The sequence below is a fragment of the Hyla sarda genome, chromosome 9 (assembly GCF_029499605.1).
Source record: "Hyla sarda isolate aHylSar1 chromosome 9, aHylSar1.hap1, whole genome shotgun sequence".
In the NCBI taxonomy this organism is placed as follows: Eukaryota; Metazoa; Chordata; class Amphibia; order Anura; family Hylidae; genus Hyla; species Hyla sarda.
The window spans coordinates 33,084,618-33,110,153 of NC_079197.1; the positions used below are offsets into that span (position 1 = coordinate 33,084,618).

A 25,536-nucleotide genomic window follows, 5' to 3' on the forward strand; every position below is an offset into this window, starting at 1 on the left:
AAAACTTTATTTTTATTTTATTTATTTTTTGTACACTTTATTAGTCTTTTAGGAATCATTAGATTCCTCAGACAGATGAATAGAGTTCTATTGAACTCCATTTATCTGCGATCCATTGATAGAGCCTGGTCCAGCCAGAATCTATCAATGACAGAGCCACGGAGAGCATACACATCTCCCTTTAGACGCCGCTGTCAGCTTTGACAGCGGCGATCTAAAGGGTTAATAGCCAGCCGCGGCGATCGCCGCATGCTGGCTATTAGCGGCGGCCCCCGGCTACTAAGAACAGCAGGGGGCTGCATAGTATGGAGCGGGCACGAGTCGGAGCCCGCTCCATACATCCAGAGCGCCGCCGCCGTGTCAGATCCGGCTGACAAAATGTGCAACTTGTATCTCCTGATGCCCGGGACATGCTTTCTGTGCATCAGGAGATACAAATTCCACATCACTAAAGCAATTTTTCACTTGCCGATACTGAATCGATTCAAAATATTTTTGAATCGATTCAGTATCGGTAAGTGAAAAATCGCGATAATCGCGGGAATCGATTTTTTCTTACATCCCTAACAGGTACTACGACTCCCATCATGGGACAGTCTGTTCCATGCTTGGAGTAGTAGTACTACCTAAAAAATAAAAAATAAAGTGAAAAAAGTTATTATTAAAATACATTACTAATAAAAAGTTTAACAAAATTAATTATAAAAAATATATTATTTTTACATTTAAATAGCCCCTTTCTACATTTTTATTATTGTCGGCTAAATTTTTAGCTCCCTGCCTGCCCACATAAATTGATCGATGTTTAAAAATTAGAGATAAAAGTCTCTTTGTACGTCCTATATATGTTTTGCCACACGGGCAGTTAATCCCATATATAACACCATTTGTTTTGCAATTAATATGGGATTTTATTTTCCTCTCAAAATTTCCCTCTCTATTATTAATAGTCAGTTTTGGGGTAGTTGTTCCAGTAGATTTGCATCCTTTGCACATACAGCAGGGGTAAAAGCCAGGTTTTTGGAAGAAGATAGTGTTTGTGGTGTTCTTTCCGGGGTTTTTCACTGTGGGGGCTATCAAATTACCTATGTTCTGGCTTTAGTTACAAAGGATGGATTTTTTGGAAGTAGTTCCCCAATTATTCTATCTCCCTGTAGGATGCCCCAATGATTTTTTGAGTCTGACAAATTGGCTTCTAGGGATATTATCTAGCCATATGGGAAGGTGAGAGCTAGAGATTTGAATAAAGGTGGCCTTTTGATATGTTCTTGAACATAGGTGTCCATACTTTATACCTTTATATAGATGGTCAAGTCTAGAAAGTTCATTTCCATCTGACTGATGGTGGGAGTGAATTGAGGATAAAAATTATTTTTATTTAAATTAGTAAAAAAATGCTGACAAACTAGTTTCATCTCCCTTCCATATAAAAATAATGTCATCTATGAAGCGTCACCATAGGACCAGGTTTGACGCCAATTGGCACCGGGATGAATTAATAATTGTTCCCAGTACCCCATATATAAGTTGGAATAACTTGTCGCAAAACTGGTCCCCAAGGCGGTGCCCCACTGCTGTAAATAAAATTGTTCTTCATAGATAAAATAGTTATGGTTAAGAATAAAATCAATACATTCGCCTATAAAATTCACCTGAGGAGTTAAAAAGTCCACTTCCTGGTTTAGAAAAAATTCTGAAGCAAAACGACCCTTTTCATCTTCAATTATCGTGTATAGGGACGTGACGTCCAAAGTTCCTAAAATAAAATCAGACTCCCACTTACCGTATATACTCGAGTATAAGCCGACCCGAGTATAAGCCGAGACCCCTAATTTCAACCCAAAATCCCAGGAAAAGTTATTGACTCGAGTATAAGCCTAGGGTGGGAAATACATCATCCCCCCCTGTCATCATCCAGACCCATCATTTACATCCTCATCATCATCACCGCCTGTCATCATCCAGACCCTCATCATCATCACCTGTCATCATCCCCTTGTCATCATCCCACACATCCCCCCTTCATCATCCCCTTGTCGTCATCCCCACCCCCCTTCATCATCCCCTTGTCATCATCCCCACCCCCCTTCATCATCCCCTTGTCATCATCCCCCCCTTCATCATCCCCTTGTCATCATCCCACACACCCCCCTTCATCATCCCACACCCCCCCCCTTCATCATCCCACACCCCCCCCCTTCATCATCCTCTTCTCATCATCCGCCCTCAGTGGTCTTCAACCTGCGGACCTCCAGAGGTTTCAAAACTACAACTCCCAGCAAGCCCGGGCAGCCATCGGCTGTCCGGGCTTGCTGGGAGTTGTAGTTTTGAAACCTCCGGAGGTCCGCAGGTTTAAGACCACTGCGGCCTTCGACATCATCCAGCCCCCTCTCACCCCCCTTTAGTTCTGTACAGTACTCACCTCTGCTCGGCGCTGGTCCGGTGCTGCAGGGCTGTCCGGTGAGGAGATTGTCCGGTGGGATAGTGGTTCCGGGCTGCTATCTTCACCGGGGGCGCCTCTTCTCCGCGCTTCCGGCCCGGAATAGAGGCGTTGGCAATGAACGTACCTCTGCGTCGTTGTCAAGGCAACGTGACTATTCTGGGGCCGGGCCCGAAGCGCTTAGAAGAGGCCTCCCCGGTGAAGATAGCAGCCCGGAACCACTATCCCACCGGACCACCTCCTCTCCGGACAGTCCTGCAGCACCGGACCAGCGCCGAGCGGAGGTAAGTACTGTACAGAACTAAAGGGGGGTGAGAGGGGGCTGGATGATGTCGAAGGCCGCAGTGGTCTTCAACCTGCGGACCTCCGGAGGTTTCAAAACTACAACTCACAGCAAGCCCGGACAGCTGATGGCTGCCCAGGCTTGCTGGGAGTTGTAGTTTTGAAACCTCTGGAGGTCCGCAGGTTGAAGACCACTGCGGGTGGAGAGTTCACTCGAGTATAAGCCGAGGGGGGAAAAATCGTGCTGAAAAACTCGGCTTATACTCGAGTATATGCGGTAATATTTTGTAAAATGTGTTTTGTAACTTTCAGATATGTGGGGAGTTTGGATACACATTTCTGTAAACGTGTGTCAACATATCTAGAAAGATTAGAAGTCAGGCAGTCTATCCCAGATATGATGGGCCTACCTGGGAGGTTTCAGTGGATATGTGGATCTTAGGTATGTGATAGAAAGCAGCACTTTTTGGGTTCCTGATGTTAATAAAATCTATTCCATGTTTTTTTTTTTTTTTAAACCCTTTTTGAAAGCCATCCATAGTGAGATTATATAAATCCTTGTTGTATGCGTTGGTTGGGTTAGAACTAAGTTGTTGGCATGTATGCCCATCATTTATCAGGCATAATGGTGGTAGTCTTCCCTGTTTAGGAGTACTATACTTCCGCCTTTATCTGCTGGCCGCACTATGATGTCATTATTAATTTGGAGGGACTTAATGGCCAGTTTTTCCTTTTTGTCCAGATTGGATGGATGATGCATTCATTTTAATCTTTTGTATGTCCCTAGTGACCATGTTCTCAAAGGTTTTAAATGACTCAGAGTATTCGTTTATAGGGCAGAAGGTAGATTTCCTTCTGCCCTATAAAGTATGTTGGTATATCTCTGGGGAGGGATCTGATATTGTCTGTAGGGGATTTTTTACGAAATATTTTTTTAAAGATAAGTTCCTCATGCATTTCTTAACCCCTATATAGGCTTCAAATTTATTGAATGATGTTGAGGGGGCTAATTTGAGGCCCTTTTGTAATAAGTGTACCTCCGATTTTGTGAAAAAAAATTATGTTGACCCTTTTTGTGACTCCCTTCTGATTATAGCTAGTATACGGTTTGGAATAATTAACCGTCTGTTCTTTACCTTTGGTGCTTGAGTTATGAGTGTTTGGCGGGGGTTTCACTTTGGGTCTCACTATTGGTTCTTTAACTGTGGGTGTTTCACTTATGGGGGAAAATATTGGTGGTAGGTACATTGTACGGTATGTCAGGATTTTCTTGTGGATCTATGGGGTTGATTAAATGATGTTCCACATCAGTTATAGTTTCCCCCATGGGGATCATGGTATCTCTCATTCTTGAGGGTGATAATGTAGAGTACTGTGTATGTATTGTGCAGAGCTTTGTATATATTGTGCACAGTGCAGAGCTGTGTATGTATTGTGCAGAGCTGTGTATATATTGTGCACAGTGCAGAGCTGTGTATGTATTGTGCAGAGCTGTGTTTATATTGTGCACAATGCAGAGCTGTGTATGTATTGTGCAGAGCTGTGTTTATATTGTGCACAGTGCAGAGCTGTGTATATATTGTGCAGAGCTTTGTATATATTGTGCACAGTGCAGAGCTGTGTATGTATTGTGCAGAGCTGTGTTTATATTGTGAACAATGCAGAGCTGTGTATGTATTGTGCACAGTGCAAAGCTGTGTATGTATTGTGCACAGTGCAGAGCTGTGTATATATTGTGCAGAGCTCTGTATATATTGTGCACAGTGCAGAGCTGTGTATGTATTGTGCAGAGCTGTGTTTATATTGTGCACAGTGCAGAGCTGTGTATGTATTGTGCAGAGCTTTGTATATATTGTGCACAGTGCAGAGCTGTGTATGTATGGTGCACAATGCAGTGCTGTGTATGTATTGTGCACAGTGCAAAGCTGCAATATTGTGCACAGTGCAGAGCTGTGTATATATTGTGCAGAGCTTTGTATATATTGTGCACAGTGCAGCGCTCTGTATATATTGTGCACAGTTCAGAGCTGTGTATATATTGTGCACAGTGCCGAGATGTGTATATATTGTACACAGGGAAGAGCTATGTATATATTGTGCACAGTGCAGAGCTGTGTATATATTGTGCAGAGCTTTGTATATATTGTGCACAGTGCAGAGCTGTGTATATATTGTGCAGAGCTTTGTATATATTGTGCACAGTGCAGAGCTGTGTATATATTGTGCAGAGCTTTGTATATATTGTGCACAGTGCAGAGCTGTGTATATATTGTACACAGGGAAGAGCTATGTATATATTGTGCACAGTGCAGCGCTCTGTATATATTGTGCACAGTGCAGAGCTGTGTATATATTGTGCAGAGCTTTGTATATATTGTGCACAGTGCAGAGCTATGTATATATTGTACACAGGGAAGAGCTATGTATATATTGTGCACAGTGCAGCGCTCTGTATATATTGTGCAGTTCAGAGCTTTGTATATATTGTGCATAGTGCCGAGATGTGTATATATTGTGCAGTGCAGAGCTGTGTACGTACTGTGCATAGTGCCGAGATGTTGTAAACAGTGCAAAGCTGTGTATGTAACGTGCAGAGCTGTATCTGTGTGCAGGACTGAGTATGTAACGTGCAGAGCTGTATCTGTGTGCAGAGCTGAGTATGTAACGTGCAGAGCTGTATCTGTGTGCAGAGCTGTGTATGTAACGTGCAGAGCTGTATCAGTGTGCAGAGCTGTGTATGTAGGTGTAGCTATATAGTGCAGGCAGTCGCGCTGAGTTTGTCCAAAGCCCCCACCACCTCCTCATCATCAGGTCTGATCTAGTGAACTACAGGAAAACTCCAGCAGCACAGCCCGCAGTCTGCCTCCTCCCCCACGTGACTGATCACATGGTCATGACATCACCAAAGGTCCTTGATCCTCTCAGATTCCAGTATCTCTCATCATTGAAAGGTCCTTTAGCCGCCTGGGATCTCTCCTCTACCATGGCGCTGTGTGTGTGAGTGAGGGCGACGACCCCCCGGACACCGGAGACAATGGGCTCCCGGGTGAAGTAAGTGTCCGGTGTGTGCTGGAGGTGCCGGGGGCTGGGGGCACACATGGCCGCTGTGTACACACCTGTGTGTATGTTGTCATGTCTATTCCACATGTGCTGGGCTTCACACTACTCCCTGCACTAGTGGCTCCACATGGGCTCCTGGTTGGGGGGTTTATAGGGCCCCTCACTGTCCTGTCACTACCTACACAACTACTACCCCCACTCAGCTCCCACCATGGATAGTGTCCTGTTCTGTGACACTGACAGCTGCAATGTTATTTTCTGGAGTCGCCCCTAGCAACCATTCAGGTGATCTGTCATCGGATAGGTTGCTATGGGCAACTATTGGATTGTTACTTTGCGCTGGTTTCGCTGAGTCTTCCCTCTTCCTATACAGCTGACAGGTCAGAGCTGTCACCTGAGATCTCCATGGCAACCAGTGTCTCTGGTTGTTATAGGTAACACTGAGGCGTATCCTGTGAGGTTGTATTTACGTATGAAGCCTAAAGTGTAATAGTGACGGCTGGACCATACGCCGTTATCTCTTGCGCGTTATGGTGTCATCCATGTCAGATTTGTTAAAAAAAATAAAATAAAACATAAAAATGGGGGAAATTTTATAAAATTTTCATAAAAATAGAGCAGTTGGCCGTGGGAGCCAATTGGGATGCGGCTTTTATTGCCCTGGAGACGAGAGCTGCCATCTGATTGGCCACTTTTTTCTGCATCTACTCTAAGGCTGGGTTCACATCACGTTTTCTCCCATACGGGAGCGCATACGGCAGGGGAGAGCTAAAACCTCGCGCTCCCACATGCCTTTCTATGCGCTCCCGTATGTAATTCATTTCAATGAGTCGGCCGGAGTGAAACGTTCAACCGTGGTTGACCACAGTTTTAGGTCTGGGGAAAAAGCGCATACGGCGCAAAAATGAGCCGACCAGACCGAACCTTTCACTCCGGCCGGCTTATTGAAATGAATTACATATGGGAGCGCATAGAAAGGCATACGGGAGCGCGAGGTTTTAGCTCCCCCCCTGCCGTATGCGCTCCCGTATGGGAGAAAACATGATGTGAACCAGTCCTAACAACTAATGTCATTCAGGGTTCTGGTCACATGTATATTACGTTATATATTACAGTGGTCACCAAACTGTGGCCTTCCATCCAGATGTTGCCAAACTACAACTCCCAGCATGCCCGGACAGCCGTTGGCTGTCCGGGCATGCTGGGAGTTGTAGTTTTGCAACATCTGGAGGGTCAACGTTTGGAGACCACTGTGGGCACATCATTGGAAGCATAGGGGACCTGGAACTGTAGGATCGGGGGAAGTTAAGTATTGGTTATTTTGTTAGCACTCAGCTACACTTAGGGTATGTTCACACTACGTAATTCCCGCGGAATTCCGCAAACGGAATTACGTGCTGTGAACATAAAAATCAGTGTTTCCGCGAGACCTGAGCGCACTGTCATGTAAGGAGCCGGACGGCTTTTTACATGACAGTGCGATCAGCCTATCACCGGCCGAGGCGGGACATCGCTGCGGCCGGTGATAGGCTGATGGCTCTGTGACATTCCCATCCCCAGCGTGATGCCGTTACCAGAGCAACGGGGGAACGTAGGAAGGCAAATTAAAGTTTATTTTTGCAGCCCGGGCACAAGGAATATGTAGTACAGTACAGAGTTCCAGCGTCGGCGGCCTGCAACTCACAGGAGGACGAGGAGAGTGGTGCTTGCAGGTGACATATGATTAGTTCCCCGATGTGGGGGACAGCGCAGTGCTGGGCTGATAAACCGGGGGGGAGAGAGAGAAGCAGAACAGCGCGGGTCACAAATGATTAGTTCCCCAATGTGGGGATAGCCTCTGCGGCTGATAATTCATTCATTCGATGGGGGGGGGCCCAACCATTATTGCGGTATGGGAAAAGTTCATATCGTACAGGAAAAAATTTCGGTATGAACCGGTATACCGCCCAACACTAGATTCAGATCACACAGGGCGTAAAAGTCTAGTGTGTACAGAATCTTAAAGTTGAACACCGGTCAGTATACTTATGCTGACCCAAGTCCACTGCCAAAAGTTCCTACAATGGGCATCAGAAGTGGACCATGGAGCAATGGAAGGAGGGTGCCTCCTAAATCATGTTTTCTTTTACAATCACCACCAAGTAAATGAAGGACTGAGCACTCACCCGGTGCCCCCCGTTCCATCCACCGCCTCCCTGCCGAAGACACGTACCCTGTCGGTGTTGAGCTGCATATCCAGGATACTAACCGGGTGAGTGCTCCGTCCTTCATTTTCTTGGTGGTGATTTGTATTTGGAGTTTTCTTTATATTCGTGGAGCACCTCCCTCACTCCTGTCTGGAAATAGTACGTTCCATTTTCAGTAATCCATAGAATTTAGCAGTGCGGTGTCCAGTGCCAATTCATCATTCTCCAGTTTTTTTCTTAGTGTTACATGTTTTCTTTTACATTGTGGGGACAGCCTGGGGCAAATTTGTTACGTACCCGGGGAGGAGATGGCACCAGGATGCACTGTGGGAAGAAAACAAGCTGGCAGGAGCAGTGTGATGCTTCAGGCAATGTTCTCTTAGATATTAATGTGGCTCGTACCGACTACTGAAATAAATTAAGTTCCACCATTCATGTCAATGGTATTCCTTAATGGCAGTGGATCGGTGGGATGTGCTGGACAAAAACTTTGATCCATGGAGGCCGCACCTCACAGCTTAAAGAGTACCTGTTATCAAACCATATATTCTAAATTAACTCAGATTATATTCCCTAACTACTCCTAACACCCCTCCTGCCCTTAAATTTTTCAGAGCTTTAAAAAGCTGTGTATCATACCTTTCCTCTTGTTCACATTGTGTGAGCTCCCAGCAGGAGAAAGTGGGCGTTCCCCAGCAGGCGCGACTACACTGAAGCCTGTGAGAGCTGTGCCTCCCCATGCCCGCATGCACTCCATGAGTTTGGTCTCCTGCCAGGCCGAAAGGAGACCAAACTAACTGTTTGACCTGCGGTAGGGAACAGAACAGAGCCACCTAGTGGACATTTTTTCACATTAAAAACATATAACGGTTGAGAATTTTAACAGCAATTAATAAAGCAAGTTATAATTACATAAGGAAAAATGTATTAAAAGTTTAGTTTGGTGACAGGTATTCTTTAAAGGACTTAAAGGGGTACTGCGGTGAAAACCTTTTTTCTTTTAAATTAACTGGTGGCAGAAAGTTAAACATATTTCTAAATTACTTCTATTAAAAAAATCTTAATCCTTCCTGTACTTATTGGCTGCTGAATTCTACAGAGGAAATTCTTTTCTTTTTGGAATGCTCTCTGATGACATCACGAGCGCAGTTCTCTCTGCTGACGTTATTATAATAATAATAATGCTTTATTTATTGTTGTCCTTAGTGGGATTTGAACCCAAGTCCCCAGCACTTCAAGGCACCTGAGTCACCATGCTGCCCTTAGCATACATCTGCTATGCACGGTTGCAAAAATGGACAGAGATGTCAGCAGAGAGCACTGTGCTCGTGATGTCATCAGGGTTCCAAAAAGAAAGGAATTTGCTCTGTAGCATTCAGCAGCTAATAAGTACTGGAAGGATTAAGATTTTTTTAATAGAAATAATTTACAAATATGTTTAACTTTCTGCCACCAGTTGATTTAAAAGAAAAAAGGTTTTCACCGGAGTACCCCTTTAAAGGATCTGCTGCTAATGTCTGGGTGCCATATACCACAGGACCCCTTTAGGTCTTGTGTAGAGATGAGCGAACTTACAGTAAATTCGATTCGTCACAAACTTCTCGGCTCGGCAGTTGATGACTTATCCTGCATAAATTAGTTCAGCTTTCCGGTGCTCCGGTGGGCTGGAAAAGGTGAATACAGTCCTAAGAAAGAGTCTACTAGGACTGTATCCACCTTTTCCAGCCCACGGGAGCACCTGAAAGCTGAACTAATTTATGCAGGAAAAGTCATCAACTGCCGAGCCGAGAAGTTCGTGACGAATCGAATTTACTGTAGGTTCGCTCATTTCTAGTCTTGTGGAATCTATGCTTCTATAGGTCAGAAATCATAAATACGTATGCTCTAGGGGAGAGTTATCAAAACCTGTCCAGAGGTTAAGTTGCTGAGTTGCCCATACCAACCAATCAGATCGTTTCTTTCATTTTTCAGAGGCCTTTTCTCTGGACAGGTTTTGATGAATCTCCCCCCTATGTGTTTGTATTTTGTATGACCATTGTAGAGGCGACGACCTGCACTGACTGGTTTCCCTAAGGGGATTGTCTCTCCTCTGCTGTACAGTAATGGGCAGATGAGGTTATTATTGGAGCCTTTCAGTGCACTCTTAGTAAGAGAAGAGGTTTCTGGTATGCGAGGCATCTGAAACCTGAAGGAATGTAGGTTCTTTTCTCGCTTTACTATGAAATTGATCTAAACAGATAACCAAATATTGTTTAAAAAAAAAATTCTTGAGGATCATTAATAAAACACAATGATACAGGACAGAACTAGTGCAAGCTGATGCAGGGTAAAGTGCATAGAGCCTCATAAATTATTATTATTATTATTTTTTTTTTAATCCAGTGTTTTACAAAAATACTGTGCAAAACTTAGAGTGCTGCGTTCACATGGCCGACTGTCCGTTTTTTTCCCCCTGTTTAGGTTCCGTTGTTGCTGCTTGTAAACTGATTACAGACGGATGTAAAATAATCCCATTGATGTCACATCTGTTTGCACCCTTCTGCGTTCGTTTCTGTTTTTTTTTTACGGGAGAAAAGACAGTGAATGCAGTATTTTTTCTCCCATCAAAAAAAACGGAAGAGAAAGCGGATACAGTAAATTTAACATTGAAGTCTATGGAAAACGGATGAGCTCAGCACGCACGGAACGAAAAAATAATTTTCTTCCGTTTATTAAATGAACAATAACGGATCCAAACGGATAACATCCGTTATTGTCCCTTTTGTTTTTGTTTTTATTCCCTTTTTTTTTTTTTTTTTGACGGGAAAAGCACGGGACGGGTCTAGACGGCTGTGTGAAGACAGCCTTAAACGTAAAGTTAAAACTCCTAAATATGCTTAAGAAAACAAAAACATAGAACCCAGAAAGTTACATTTGTCTAGCATGAGGATTGTACAATCTTTCTGGACCACTAGTGGAGGTTATATGGGAATATGAAAGGGGGTTCATAAGGGCACTTGGGATCAGATACTGGGGTGTCAAGTGATAAGTGGAGACCACCCATACCATCCTTTTGTGCTGGGTTGATTTCTGATACTGGTGTATTGTGTACCATACACCATGTCGGTGTGCGCGTGAAGGTTTATGTGGAGCCACACTGATCTGAGAAAGCCCTGGGAAAGTAGTGTTGGGATAAGACACTAGGGGCCTAGTGTTAACTTAAAGGGGAACTCCGGTGGAAACAAGTAGAAAACAAATGTTTTCAAATCAACTGGTGCCTGAAAGTTAAACAGATTTGTAAATGACTTCTATTAAAAAAAATCTTGATCCTTCCAGTACTTATTAGCTGCTGTATAAAACAGAGAAATTTGTGAATGTCTTTTCTGACACCTCTGTCCGTGTCAGGAACTGTCCAGATTAGAATTATATCCCCATAGAAAACCTCTCCTGCTCTGGACAGTTCTTGACACGGACAGAGGTGTCAGCAGAGAGCACTGTTGTCAGGCTGGAAAGACATTCACAAATTTCTCTGTTTTATACAGCAGCTAATAAGTACTGGAAGGATCAAGATTTTTCAATAGAAGTGATTTACAAATCTGTTTAACTTTCTTGCACCAGTTGATTTGAAATTTTTTTTCTCCACAGGAGTACCCCTTTAACATCCTAGTACTTGTAGAACACTGTACTGGGGTACAGGATGTACTAATAAAGCAGTCAGGTTGCAATACTATAGTATTGCAGTGAGTTGAACAAGTAAAAAAAAAAAACTAACTCACTATATTTTTAAAATGTATTTATTTTTTTATTTCCTTATTTATGTAGTAATAACTAAATAGATTTGACATCATTATGTTTAGTTTTGATGTCATTGCTACATAATGCAAGAATTGCCAGCCACAATTGTCCCAATGATAATGGCCACCAGATCCTCCATGGACAACCTGTTGCTGGTTTGAAAAGTTCTCTTCTGGGCATGCTGGGAGTTGGTTTTGCAACAGCTGGAGGCACACTGTTTGGAAAATCACTGGGCTAACACCTTTTGATCTGCCTTGTTTGCCTTGATCTGCCCTGATCTGGAATCTTCCCCAGGGCCTTGTTCACACATTATCAATTCGGTCAGGTTTTAAACTTGAATTATGGGTAATGTGGGTGGATATGATATTTTGTACCTGATTCTCATACTATGGAAAAAATCAGTGTGTATTATGCATTCGCTCTTTTGCATGTAGATCCGCCGCCACACCTGCAGCTGTACTCAGAGTTTCAACCCAGCTTTTCTGCTATGGATTAACCTAAGGAAACCTATTTGAACATATGGTGGTAGCTAGAGCAGAGAAACTAGTGAAGAAGCTAATCCGGCTCTAGGCCACCATAGAACACAAGGAGATCAAATATGAAGCCCTTCTTCTACCTTAGACCGCAAAGGTTCATTTTCCTAGTCCACCAGGGAATGGCGTGTTAACCCCTCCACTACTCTAGATGAGCGCTTGTAGTTGTTGGTTAGCCACAACATGATTGACCCAATTTGTTCTATTTTTTAATTTTTTAAATGTTATACAGCTTTTAGGAGACTAAACAATACTTTTGTTTTTACATGGACTTCTGCCCCAGGTGGTGAGACCCGGCCATCCCCGCGTTCTGTTGGTTGAGGCCATAGTTGAAAAAGTTGGTGACTTCATGGGGTACTCCTGGGGGGGGGGGGGGGGGGGGAGATGTTTTTAAATCTACTGGTGCTAGAAAGTTATGCAGATTTGTAAATTAATTCTATCTTAACCCTTCTAATACACTGTTCAAAAAATAAAAGGAACACTTAAAGGGGTATTCCGCCCCTAGACATCTTATCCCCTATCCAAAGGATAGGGGATAAGATGTCATATCGCCGCGGTCCCGCTGCTGGGGACCTCCGGGATCCCCGCTGCGGCACCGCGCTCTCATTACAGCACAGAGCATCGTTACGTCACAGCTCCGCCCCTCGTGATGTCACGGCCCGCCCCTTTCAATACAAGTCTATGGGAGGGGGCGTGGCGGTTGTCACGCCCCCTCCCATAGACTTGCATTAAGGGGACGGGCCGTGATGTCATGAGGGGCGGCGCCATGACGTCACGCTGCTCCGTCCCCCGTATCGCCCGTCATTACGCACAGAACGAACTCGCTCTGTGCTGTAATGATAGCGCGGTGCCGTAGCGGGGATCCCGGGGGTCCCCAGCAGCGGGACCGCGGCGATCTGACATCTTATCCCCTATCCTTTGGATAGGGGATAAGATGTCTAGGGGCGGAATACCCCTTTAAACAACACAATGTAGCTCCAAGTCAATGACACTTCTGTGAAATCACACTGTCCACTCAGGAAGCAACACTGATTGACAATCAATTTCACATGCTGTTGTGCAAATGGAACAGACAACAGGTGGAAATTATATGCAATTAGCAATACACTCCCAATAAAGGAGTGGTTCTGCAGGTTGTGACCACAGACCACTTCTCAGTTTCTATGCTTCCTGGCTGATGTTTTGGTCACTTTTGAATGCTGGCATTCTTTCACTCTAGTGGTAGCATGAGACTACAACCCACACATGTGGCTCAGGTAGTGCAGCTCATCCAGGATGGTATATCAATGCGTGCTGTGACAAGAAGGTTTCCTGTCTGTCAGTGTAGTGTCCAGAGCATGGAAGCGCTACCAGAAGACATTCCAGTACATCAGAAGACGTGGAGGAGGCTGTAGGAGGGCAACAACCCAGCAGTAGGTCCGCTACCTCTGCCTTTGTGCAAGGAGAAGCAGGAGGAGCACTGCCAGATCCCTGCAAAATTACCTTCAGCGGGCCACAAATGTGCATGTGTCCACTCAAATGGTCAGAAACAGACTCCATGAGGGTGGTATGAGGGTCCGACATCCACAGGTGGAGGTTGTGCTTACAGACAAACACCGTGCAGGACGTTTGGCATTTGCCAGAGAACACCAAGATTGGCAAATTCGCCACTGGCGCCCTGTGCTCTTCACAGATTAAAGCAGGTTCACACTGAGCACATGTGACAGAGTCTGAAGATGCTGTGGAGAATGTTCAGCTGCCTGCAACATCCTCCAGCATGACCGGTTTGGCGGTGGATCAGTAATGGTGTGGGGTCACATTTCTTTGGTGGGCCACATGTGCTTGCCAGAGGTAGCCTGACTGCCATTAAGTACCGAGATGAGATTCTCAGACCCCTTGTGAGACCAAATGCTGGTGGAGTTGGCCCTGGGTTCCTCCTGATGCAAGACAATGCTAGAACTCATGTGACTGGAGTGTGTCAGCAGTTCCTGCAAGAGGAAGGCATTGATGCTATGGGCTGGCCCGCCCGTTCCCCAGACCTGAATCCGATTGAGCACATCTGGGACATCATGTCTTGCTCCATCCACCAACACCACATTGCACCACAGACTGTCCAGGAGTTGGCAGAAGCTTTAGTCCAGGTCTGGAAGGACAACCCTCAGGAGACCATCTGCCACCTCATCAGGAGCATGCCCAGGCATTGTAGGCAGGTCATACGGGGACGTGGAGGCCACACACACACACTATTGAGCCTCATTTTGACTTGTTTTAAGGACATTACATCAAAGTTGGATAAGCCTGTAGTGTGATTTTCTACTTTGATTTTGAGTGTGACTCCATATCCAGACCACCATGGGTTGATACTTTTGATTTCCATTGATTATCTTAGTGTTCCCTTTTATTTTTTTTGAGTAGTGTACTTATCAGCTGCTGTTTGCTTCAGAGTTGTTCAAGTTGTGCAGTTCTTTCCAGTCTGACCACAGTGCTCTCTGCTGCCGCCTCTGTCCGTGTCAGGAACTGTTCGAAGAAGAAGAGGTTCACTATGGGGATTTTCTCCTGCTCCGGACAGTTTTTGACATGGACAGAGGTGGCAGCAGAGATCTTAATGATCAGACTGGAAAGACTACACAACTTTCTCTGGAGCATACAGCAGCTGATAAGTTCTGAAAGGATTAAGATTTTTTTTAAATAGAAGACTTCTACAAATCTGTATAACTCTCAGGCACCAGCTGATTTGATAATATATATATATATATATATATATATATATATATATATATATATATTTACTCTAAAGTGTACTCCTTTATTTCCCTATACATTAGACCATAGGGAAAGCATCTAGTAAGGCTTCCTTTGCTCTATCATCACAGATTTTGTTGGTGAGTAGTTCCATCAGATTGGACGGGTAGAAAAAACACCGCTTTCTGGGCTGTTCTTCCTGTCGAAACAACAGATATCATGATGGAACCCAAAGGAGTCCATCGGGCATAGTTGTCCATGGGTTGAGGATTTTGGGAATCCCGGCATAGCTTGTACACACTGTTCCACATTATTATGCAAATGATATTTTTCTCATTTACCTAAATAATTGATGTCAATAACAGTCAGCATAATACTCATGTTATCATCTATTAAGAGTACAAATCAAATTTATTGAACAAACCTCAGTTTCAAAACACTTTATAGGTTGTAAAGAACTGAAAATTGTCATTGAGGTCTGGGTGAATGGAAGCTACACCATGACTTTCTGTCCTGTTATCCCCATAGCAGCCATTGAGACAGAGGTATTCTTTGCAGCATGAGATGGTGCATTGTCTGTCATGCATGAAGATGATTTTATTACGGAAAGCATAGTTCTTCCTTCTGTACCAGGGAAGAAAGTGTTCAGTCAGAAACTCTAAATACTTTGCAGAGGTCATCTTTACACCTTCTGGGACCCTAAAGGGGCCGGCCAGCTCTCTTCCCATGAGTCCGGCCCAAAACATGACTCCACCACTGTCTTACTGACGTCGCAGCCTTTTTGGAACAGGGTGACCGACCATCCAGGGTTGCACGGCACTCATCAGTGAACAGGACTGTTGAAAAATAGTCTTCATGTATTTTTCTCCCCAATGCACCCGTTTCTGTCTGTGTTAGCATTGGTTAGTAGTGGCCGAATAGAAGGTTTATGCACAGTTGCAAGACTCTACACCTTGATGTCCGTGGGATGCCAGAGGCACCAGCAGCTCCAAATATCTGTTTGCTGCTATGTAATGGAATTTTAGCAGCTGCTCTCTTGATCCAATGCATGGATATGGTAGAAATCTTCCTCAATGTGCCTTTATCTGTACAAACCTGTCTGTGCTCTGAATCAGCCACAAATCTATTAATAGTGCGATGATCATGCTTAAGTTTTCGTGAAATATCTAATGTTTTCATATTTCGTCCAAGGCATTGAACTATTTCACTGTTTTTGGCAGCAGAGAGATCCTTTTTCTTCCCCATAGTGCTTGAAAATGCTTCTCTGCTTAATAATGTGGAACAGCCACCTTTAGTAGTTTTTCCTTAAATTGGGCTCACCTGGCAATCTAATTATCATAGGTGTCCGAGATTGTTTTCAGTGATCAAAAGAGCCCTGAGACACAATGCCATCCATGAGTTACACTGAAAAACTAAATATTTAATCTTTGTAACACTTTTAAATAGAATTTGCATAATAATTTGGAACAGGGTGTTTTGTAACGAAAGCCATGACAGCAGTATGAAAAAAGCCTTAGAATTCTGAAATTTAAAGAAGTATCATGGACAAAAACGTATTCACTATCCACAGGATAGGGGATAAGTTTTGGATCGCGGGGGGTGTGAGCCTTGACTCTCCTCCACAGCGGCGTGTCACAACCCCGCCCGAAGCAGGGGCCACCACGCCCCCTATATATAGCTCTATGGGAGAGCCGAAGATTGCTGAACGTCTCTCCCATAGAGCTATATGGAGGGGGCTTGGCGGCCCCCCCTTCAGGTGGAGGTCGTGATGTGCCACTATGGAAGAGAGCCTGAGCTCCATACTGGAGATCATGGTGGGCCCCAGCGCTCGGACCCCCCAGCGATGTAAAACTTACGTTTCTGTCCACGATATTTTTCCTTTAAAGAGTAGACAGAAAAAATTCAGACTAAGGATAAAGCCACACGATTGGCTGGTTGTATGGCGCCAAAATGCAGCAGCCAGTGGTCACATGACTTTGCCGGAAAATCATCTGGCCATCGCTCATGTTTCTTAACCCTATGCTGATTCTTGTCTCCGCCATGGATAGACAGCTTTGCTGCCACTATTGCTGTTAGTTCTGACAAGTCCTTTCTACTAACAGAAATATGAAGAACGAAACCCCCAGATTTCATGGCTCATGGGAAGTTACTTTGCAGTGTCTACATGTAGAGGGGCAGTGCAATCCTTCCAATATGGGTTAATGCTGAGTACGTAGGAATCTTGGATATAAATAATTCATGGTTATTTGCTGTAGTGCTGGCTCAGTCAGTTTTCGTCATCATTACCAGATGTAAAACCTGAAGACTCATTTGTACATCAGGAAATCTGATAATCCAAAAACTAGGGAAGTAACAGTTGTGAGATATGTTGTGTTGGCTCCAGGGTGCCGCACTATAAATATTCTCTGTATGTGTAGGCATAACCTACCGTACTGAGATCTCTATCTTATGTTCAAGCTTACAGATTCCCTTAGGAAACCATGTATTCATTTATCTTGGGCTGTTTTAAGTTTTGTTTTTATCTTGAGTTACAGTTCTTGAAGGATTATGTTATATCCTAGAACAACTCCCAAGAGCCAGATGCCAATCCACCTAGACATCTGCTGCTGGCTCCTAACTATTCGGGGTGTCTTCCACTGATGTCTGTGTAGTTTCTTATTGCCAGGCCCCTAAACAAGACAAATTGGCTCCAAGAGTGTCTTTATATAATTCTGTAGGACATAGTTGGGTAAAGGTATTAAAGGCTGAATATTTTTTAATGCCCTTCTGTAATAGACTCCAGTAGAGATGTGTAGAAGTAGGGCAGACATTTTACCAACCTACTGATTTATTTATTTGCAGTAGACAATAAAGGTATTCCTCAGACTTGTTAACTGAATAATACATGTGAATGGGTTACTTCTGGTACATATCCATTGATTCCTGCAGGACCTATTCAGATTTAGGGTATGTACACACTATGGATTTTCTGTCTGGAGAAATTCCAGGGAAACATTCCATATGTAGCAGGCCATGACCGCAAGGGGCATGCATCCTCCTCAAAAACGGAAATGCAGTTATGTTTGCTATTCCACAGAACAAATAAGTTCCTTCTTTCGGTGGAGTCCAGAATTGCTGATGGCTGATGACGGGGAACTTGGCTGCTTCTAATCTTCCGTAACAAGCCAGCCCTCTGACGTGTTCATCCCGTCTGTACCTCCCACCACGCCTGCGTTGAACCCGTTCGCGATATCTGCAAACTGTGCTGAGATCAGGTGACAGTGGGGGACACATTCAACGCATTCAAAGAGCAGGACAAAAAAGTTAGGAGCCAGGATTTTTTCTTTTTAAATAACCAGCACGATTTAAATTTTTATGCGCTGGGAGCTGTACTTTGTACCTGCATCAGTTTTGTGTAAAATTTTATTTAAAAAAAATTTCTGGCATATGATGTGATTAAAAAGCAGCAATTTTTACTTCAATTACACTTTTTATTGGCCCTCCTAGGGGGGCCTATTATAAGCAGTTGAAACAAATACAGAGGGGAGGGCTCAACATAATTAATAAATACTACGGGTGCTGCTAATCAGTAATTTATAGTAACAATCTAAACCAACAGCAGTAACTACTGCAAGAAGCGCACACCAATATGAAAAATATTATACTTTATTAATTATATCGTAACAAATAGAAAAGAGCAAAAGCTAAAATCAGTTAAAAAACTCTATAAACTAGAGCACACAACATGGGAGAGGGACCATGAACTCCCCCTCCACACTGTCCCATCTGCAATGTACAAATAATACATAAAAATTCTGACTGTGGAAACAATGTACACAATATGCATAGGTAATGACAAAAATAAGCCACAACAAGCTACAGACAGACAATCACTATGTTGATACCAGACGGGATGCCAGAGCCCCACGCGTTCCGTCACACTGTGACTTCCTCAGGGGTATTATAAGCAATTGTTCAATGACTTATATACTGCCATAGGCAAGCTGCATGAATTGCTAACTCATGGCCTGGTACAGGCTCTGCGCTGGCCTGAGAACCAATCTGTGGGTTGGGGGCCGAAAATTGGACCACTGGACTATTTAAATGCGCAAACAAAATTTGACGTGGGGATCACAAGTGTTCTTTTTAGACAGGAGCTTCACTCTGCAGCTAGACCTCTTTCCTGTTACTATGGACACTCTGAGTCTAACATAATACAGAAAATTCTAAATGAAATGGAAATTGTTCTTTTTCATACTTAATCTATTAGCTTATGTGTATATTACATTACTGACTGCACATGTAAAATGCACAGGCATCAGTTAGCACTTACCCAGACTCTCACTGGCTAGACAGCCCTGGGGTCCTTTATTAGGCCCAAGACTGTCATGATCTACCTGACAGCCCCAGCTGACAGTAACAGGGCTACAGGAGCCCTCTTTCATTGCTTGCTTTGTGATTGGTATTGATCATTGTACATAATGGGTTAAAATGGAAGGGAAAGTTTTCTTTGATGTTGTTCCCACATGATACAGTAGCGTATTCACACTTTTGTTCCTCTCAAGCTTTATAGGACTGCTGAAGATATATCTGTCTATATCTGTCAGTCCCTTAGAGTTTTACTGGAGTAATGGCGTCCATGAACAACTTCTGTTGTAAATGGTGAACTTAGGACCCCCAGGCTAGTGGTCAGTGGTTGTCTCTGTAGTTGGAGTTACCTCACTGGTGATAAATTGCTCCTTACTTGTAATCTGTTTCATCCTCGGTGGACCTCTGTTAGCTACTACATGCATTATTATTATATTTGTTTAATAAATAGCAATTGTTCTATTATGTGTATACAGTAAAATAAATTGGATACTTAAGATTGTTTGCTGCCTACAGTTATAGTTTTGTATATGTGGTCAGATTCATTAGTTCTTTTTAACATGACTGCTGCTTTGTACAATGCACTGTATATAGATCAGTAAGGCCCCATTCACATCACATTTTGCTGAAATGTCCAAGGTATATGTCAAGATATTGGACCTGCACTGTATGTATTTGGGAATCCTACTGAACCTCCTCAGTAGTAGATTATGCTCAGCCTATTAAACTAAATGTGCCCTTTGTGAGAATGCCACGTTATACATGAATATAATCGATCGCCAATATCTTGATGATGTTCCTATACCTTGCTTGTATCAGCAAAAAGTGCAGCCTGGGAGTCATCAGTCTACTGCCCAAACTAGGGGAGACATTTGTACTGCTTCTGGGTTTGGATCAGGAACAATTACACTGTGATAAAGCAGGGATGTGTAATTCCTATTGCCCGATGCCCGGGACATGCAGTTCCGGGCACCGGGCAGGTGAATTTTTCAGGCCCTTAGCCCTACTTTAGGCAAGTAGGGGCTGACCTGAAAGCCCCCGACAAGCATGGCGACGCTCAGAGAAGTGTATGGAGCGGGCTCCGGACTCGTGCCCGCTCCATACTCTTCAGCCCCCAACTGATTTTAGTAGCTGGGAGCAGTCACTAATAGCCAGCATGCGGCGATCGCCGCTGCTGGCTATTAACCCTTTAGATCGCCGCTGTCGAAACTGACAGCTGGGTCTAAAGGGACATGTAAATGCTCCCTGGTGGACTAGTGGGGTGGATCGCCCCCCCCCCCCCAGCAGCGCATTGTGCAGGGGCGGGGGCAATCCACTATAGATGTAGCCAGAGGGCTTACCTCTGTCCCCTGGTGTCCGTGGCTCTGTCATTGATAGAGCCTGGCTGGACTAGGCTCTATCAATGGATCGCAGAGCACACAGATCAATGGAGTTCAATAGACCTCTATTGATCTGCATGAGGAATCTAATGATTCCTCCTAAAAGTCCCCTAAGGGAATAATAAAGTGTAAAAAAAAAAAAATGTTTTAATAAAAGTTTAAAAGACACACATTAGCCCCTTCAGTATTAAAAGTTCAAACCACCCCCTTTTCCTATATAAAAACATGTAAACATAATAAAAATAAACCTATTTGGTATTGCTGCGTGCATAACTGTATGAACTATTAAAATATAACATTTATGTATCTTGTACGGTAAATAACGTAAATGTAAAAAAAATACCAAACCACAGAATTGCAATTTTTATAATATCCCAGAAAAAAAGCGATTAAGGGTCTTTTCACACGTACAGATTTGATGCGCAGGATTTCGAGTCATTCAGTTTACATTGAAATCTGCAGCAGACAGTCCTGCGCGTCAAATCTGTGTCAGATCAATACCAAAATGATACCGATACAAAAAACTGATTATGATGCAAAAAAATAAAATAAAAAGAGCCCTCATACAGCCTTGTATGCAAAAAAAAAAAAAAAAAAAAGCTACATGGGTCATTTAAAAGGCAATTTAAAAAAAAGAGATTGAAAATTTAGAATTAGTAAAACATGACAGAAACTATACAAATCTGGTATCGCTGTAATCAGGCGGCCTAAAGTATCAAAATAACATGTTACCTCAACCACAAGGTAAATGGTGTAGAAAAGAAAACCACAAAATTTGCTAAATTATCTTTTACTATTTCAATTTCACTTCACCTTTTTTTGTTTTTTTTTGTTTCGGAGCATATGTTATGGAAAAATTAAAAGGTATCATTATAGTAGTTATTTATGGCTATTATAGGGCGAGGAGGAAAAATGAGAGATTGTAAAAGCGAAAAAATGGCAAAGACAAGTAGATCGTCATGAGGGACAAATAGATTTTCCTCTGTTTTTTAATAAATTTCCACACCCCTGTAAAGTGAAGCCACCTTTAAAGGGTGTTGTTCCAGTACTATTTATATATTTATAGTTGTAAGGGCTTTAAACCTAAAACATAAAAAAAAAAAAAAAAAAAAAAAAAAAAAAAAAAAGTTGTATGACTAAGGCCACACAGAGTGTCCGAAACGCGTCACTTTTTTTGTACATGTCTGTCTCCTGTGAATAAAGAAACTTTATGTACCATAACTGCGCTGGACAACTCTTCTGTTACTGCATACTAAGCCAGGATTGGAGTATCCCAGTCCTGGATGCAGAGCGGGCAAAGGGGTGAGCTGAATTCTCTATGTTCAGGATTTAAAAAAAAAAAAGTCATACTCTTCTCCCTGATCCTGTCCGCCCACAGCTGCCATTTCACCATCTTCGGTTCCCCACTCGTCACCTCCTTCCTGGTTCCAAGACAAGTCGTTTCAGCAAGAACTGCATTCTAAGCCAATCAGAGTTGGGACTCTACCAGTGATTGGCTATGTGGGCAGATCGTGCTAAGGTGGCAGATGATGAGTTGGGGGACTAGGAGACAGCGGAATGGCAGCTGTTGGGGATTGGGGAGGAGAGTATGGCTTATTTTTATTTTTAATGTACCCCAGTCATATGTAAAAAGTTTTATGTCCCAGACAACTCCCTTTAAGACCATCCCAAGGAAGTATGAAGTGGTAGGGATTTTACAGTGTTTCAAGGAGAACATCTAAAACCAGAATGGGGGGTTAGCAGCAGGTTTTCTCTTTGGACTCCTGCATGTTAAATCCATTTCCCTGGTTTTTCCATCCAATATTTTGTTTCCCATAGAAGCAGTTTTAGGAATCAGAGAATGCATATGTTTGTGTTTTTTGTGGTGTAGTACTGGTGGTGCTTCCTATCACATCATTCACTAGTATGTGTGAATGCACCTTAAGGGCACGTTCATGTAGGTGTAACATCCTTCTCTTCCATTCCGTTTTTTAAATTTAGATATATATTTTTTTTTTTATGCGCAAAATTGGGGTTGGGTCCCAGCAGGAGGGAGAAGGAAAGGTTCTTTCTGCTGCGATCGCCTTTCACCAAATGACTTGTGTCATATATTTTTCATGAAGTCTGGCCTGGTTACACACACAACTGCAGGACAGGCTTCAGCAACCTAGAGCTCTAGCACATTAATACACTGATGCATTCCTGCCACAGATATACCTTTTTCTTTTATTTTTGTTATGCTTACACTGTTTGGAAAACACTGCTGTATCTCAAGCTGTTGCAAAACTACAACTCCCAGCATGCCCGGACATGCTGGGAGTTATAGGTTTGCCACAGCTGGAGTTGTAGGTTTGCAACAGCTGGAGACACGCTGTTTGGAAAACACTGGCTTAGACACTTAGTATAAGGCTGCGTTCACACTGCTGTCTAGACCCATCCCGTTCTTCTCCTGTCAAAAATAAAAACGGACTTTAAAGAAAACCGACAATAACCGATGCAAACGGATATTCAGTTAATTAACCATGCTTAGAAGGAAAAACGGATTGAAAAAAAAACGGATGACATCAAAGGGGTATCCCCAAAGGATAGGGGATAAGATGCCTGATCGCAGGGGACCCCATTAAAATCAGTCCCCGAAGCGTGCTCACTTCGGGTCTGATTACCGTCGATCACGGGGACGGAGCGTTGTGACGTCACGGCGCCGCCCCCCCATGACGTCACGTCTCCGCCCCTCAATGCAAACCTATGGGAGGGAGCGTGACAGCTTTTTTATTTAAATTTTTTATGAGGTGGTATACATAAAAAATCAATTCTGCGGTTGTTTCTTATAAAAAAAAAAAATTGTTGTTCGTTATGCGGTATAAATGACATGTTAAAGGAGATGTCCGGCGCAGACTTTTTCTATTCCGTCCTGCACGGGCTGCAAAAAAAAGAGAAAACAAACTTTCACTTTCCTCCATATGTTCCCCTGGAGCTCCGCAACAGCTGATCAGTTGGCCGGGCTGTCTGCTTCCTACTTCCTTTAGCCCGATACGTCACACGGCGCTTCAGCCTATCACCAGCCGAGGCGGGACATCGCTGCGGCCGGTGATAGGCTGAAGCACCGTGTGACGTACCGGGCTAAAGGAAGTAGGAAGCAGACAGCCCGGCCGACCGATCAGCTCTTGCGGAGTTCCGGGGCAACATTTGGAGGGAAGTGAAAGTTTTTGTCTTTTTTTTTTTTTTTTTCCGGCCGGGCAGGACGGAATAGAAAAATTCTGCGCTGGACATCTCCTTTAACTTTAATTTGAAGGTTGATACGGTTATGGCGTTAACAAATTTCTATACTTTTTATTTTTTTTATGTATTTTTTTTGTCCATTTATAGCATAAAAACAATTTTTGTAAAAAAAAAAAAATCACGTTTGTAAGTCGTATTCTGTGAACCATAACTTTTAGATTTTTTTCACTGATGCAATTGTGTGAGGACTTTTTTTTTTCTTTTTTTACATTTTTGGGGGGACTATTCTCGGGTGTGTTTTGGGGTGTAATATATATATATATATATATATATATATATATATATATATATATAATCATTTTGTTATTTTTTTCATTTTTCTTCCACTTTTAATTTTTTTTATTTCATATACTATTATACACACAGTTCAATGGAGAACATCTGTACTCCATTGAATTATGCCTATGTCTATGATAGATGTAGGATAGATCAGTCACTACCTAAAGACTGATCTGTTGCCATGATAGGCCTCTCTTACCCTAATAGACGCTGCGGTCACATTCACCGCAGCGTCTACAGGGTTGCCTCCCCTGATGGGGCCCCCCTCACTGTGTGAAGCGACAGACAAGAGGGGGAAGCAGGAGACCCCCGCCAGATTCCTGCTATTGGTCCATCTGCACAGATGGACCAATAGCTGTGATCGCCGGCCAAGGACCGCTGCAATTGGTCCCTGGCCGGCTTCAGGGAGGCTGCGATTGCCGGCTTCAGGGAGGCTCGGCTGTGCACTTTATTTCCATCAGGTACATGTACCTGATTTTGCGTAAATGGGTTAAAGGGGTACTCCACTGGAAAACATTTTCTTTTAAACCAACCGGTGCCAGAAAGTTAAACAGATTTGTACATTACTTCTATTAAAAAATTCCAATCCTTCCATTATCAGCTGCTGTATACTACACAGGAAGTTCTTTTCTGCCTGACCACACCTCTGTCCATTTTTGGAACTGTCCAGAGCAGGAGCAAATCCCCATAGCAAACCTCTTTTGCTCTGGACAGTTCCTGAGATGGACAGAGGTGTCAGCAGAGAGCCCTAGTGGTCAACATTTTGCCCATAGACATCGTATCACCTATCCAAAGGATAGAGGATAAGATGTCTGATCGCGATTGGTCCCGCCCCTGGGACCCGCCCGTGATCTCTGCTGCGGCACTCCAGTCATCCGGTGCACGGAGCGAACTTCGCCCCCAACGTCAGATGACTAGCGATGTAGTGCCAGAGGCTCGTGACATCACGGCCATGCCCCCTCACATTGAGGGGGGGCATGGTGTGACATAAGGAGGGGACGTGGGCATGATGTCACGAGCCTCCGGTGCTGCAGCCGGCATTCTAAACAAACGCCGGGTGCTGCGGGGGGATCACAAGGGGTCCCAGCGGCGGGAAATCCACGTTCAGACATCTTATCCAAAGAGGATAGGGGATAAGATGTCTGGGGGCGGAGTACCCCTTTAATGTTTAAAGGACTACAAAAAAGTTATACGCCCTAATGCAAAATATAGTATAATGCTTAAAGTGGTGACATAAATCGGAAAAATGAGTCAAATGATCTTAGTTATTGTGCTTA

At 43.6% G+C, this 25,536-nt stretch overlaps 1 protein-coding gene across 7 annotated transcripts in view; it reads left to right on the forward strand.

The window, feature by feature from the left end:
- Positions 1 to 5,506: 5,506 nt before the first annotated feature.
- Positions 5,507 to 25,536, forward strand: part of DENND1A (DENN domain containing 1A) — an 810,600-nt gene continuing 790,570 nt past the window's right edge. For 3 of the 7 annotated variants that reach the window (XM_056541258.1, XM_056541266.1, XM_056541265.1), the window contains exon 1: positions 5,526 to 5,773. In XM_056541258.1, the coding sequence (XP_056397233.1) occupies positions 5,757 to 5,773 (17 nt within the window). In that variant the 5' untranslated portion in view covers positions 5,526 to 5,756. Of the gene's footprint in view, positions 5,774 to 25,536 lie in introns of all 7 variants that reach the window. The other 4 variants (XM_056541264.1, XM_056541257.1, XM_056541259.1 and 1 more) reach the window with 4 other exon arrangements.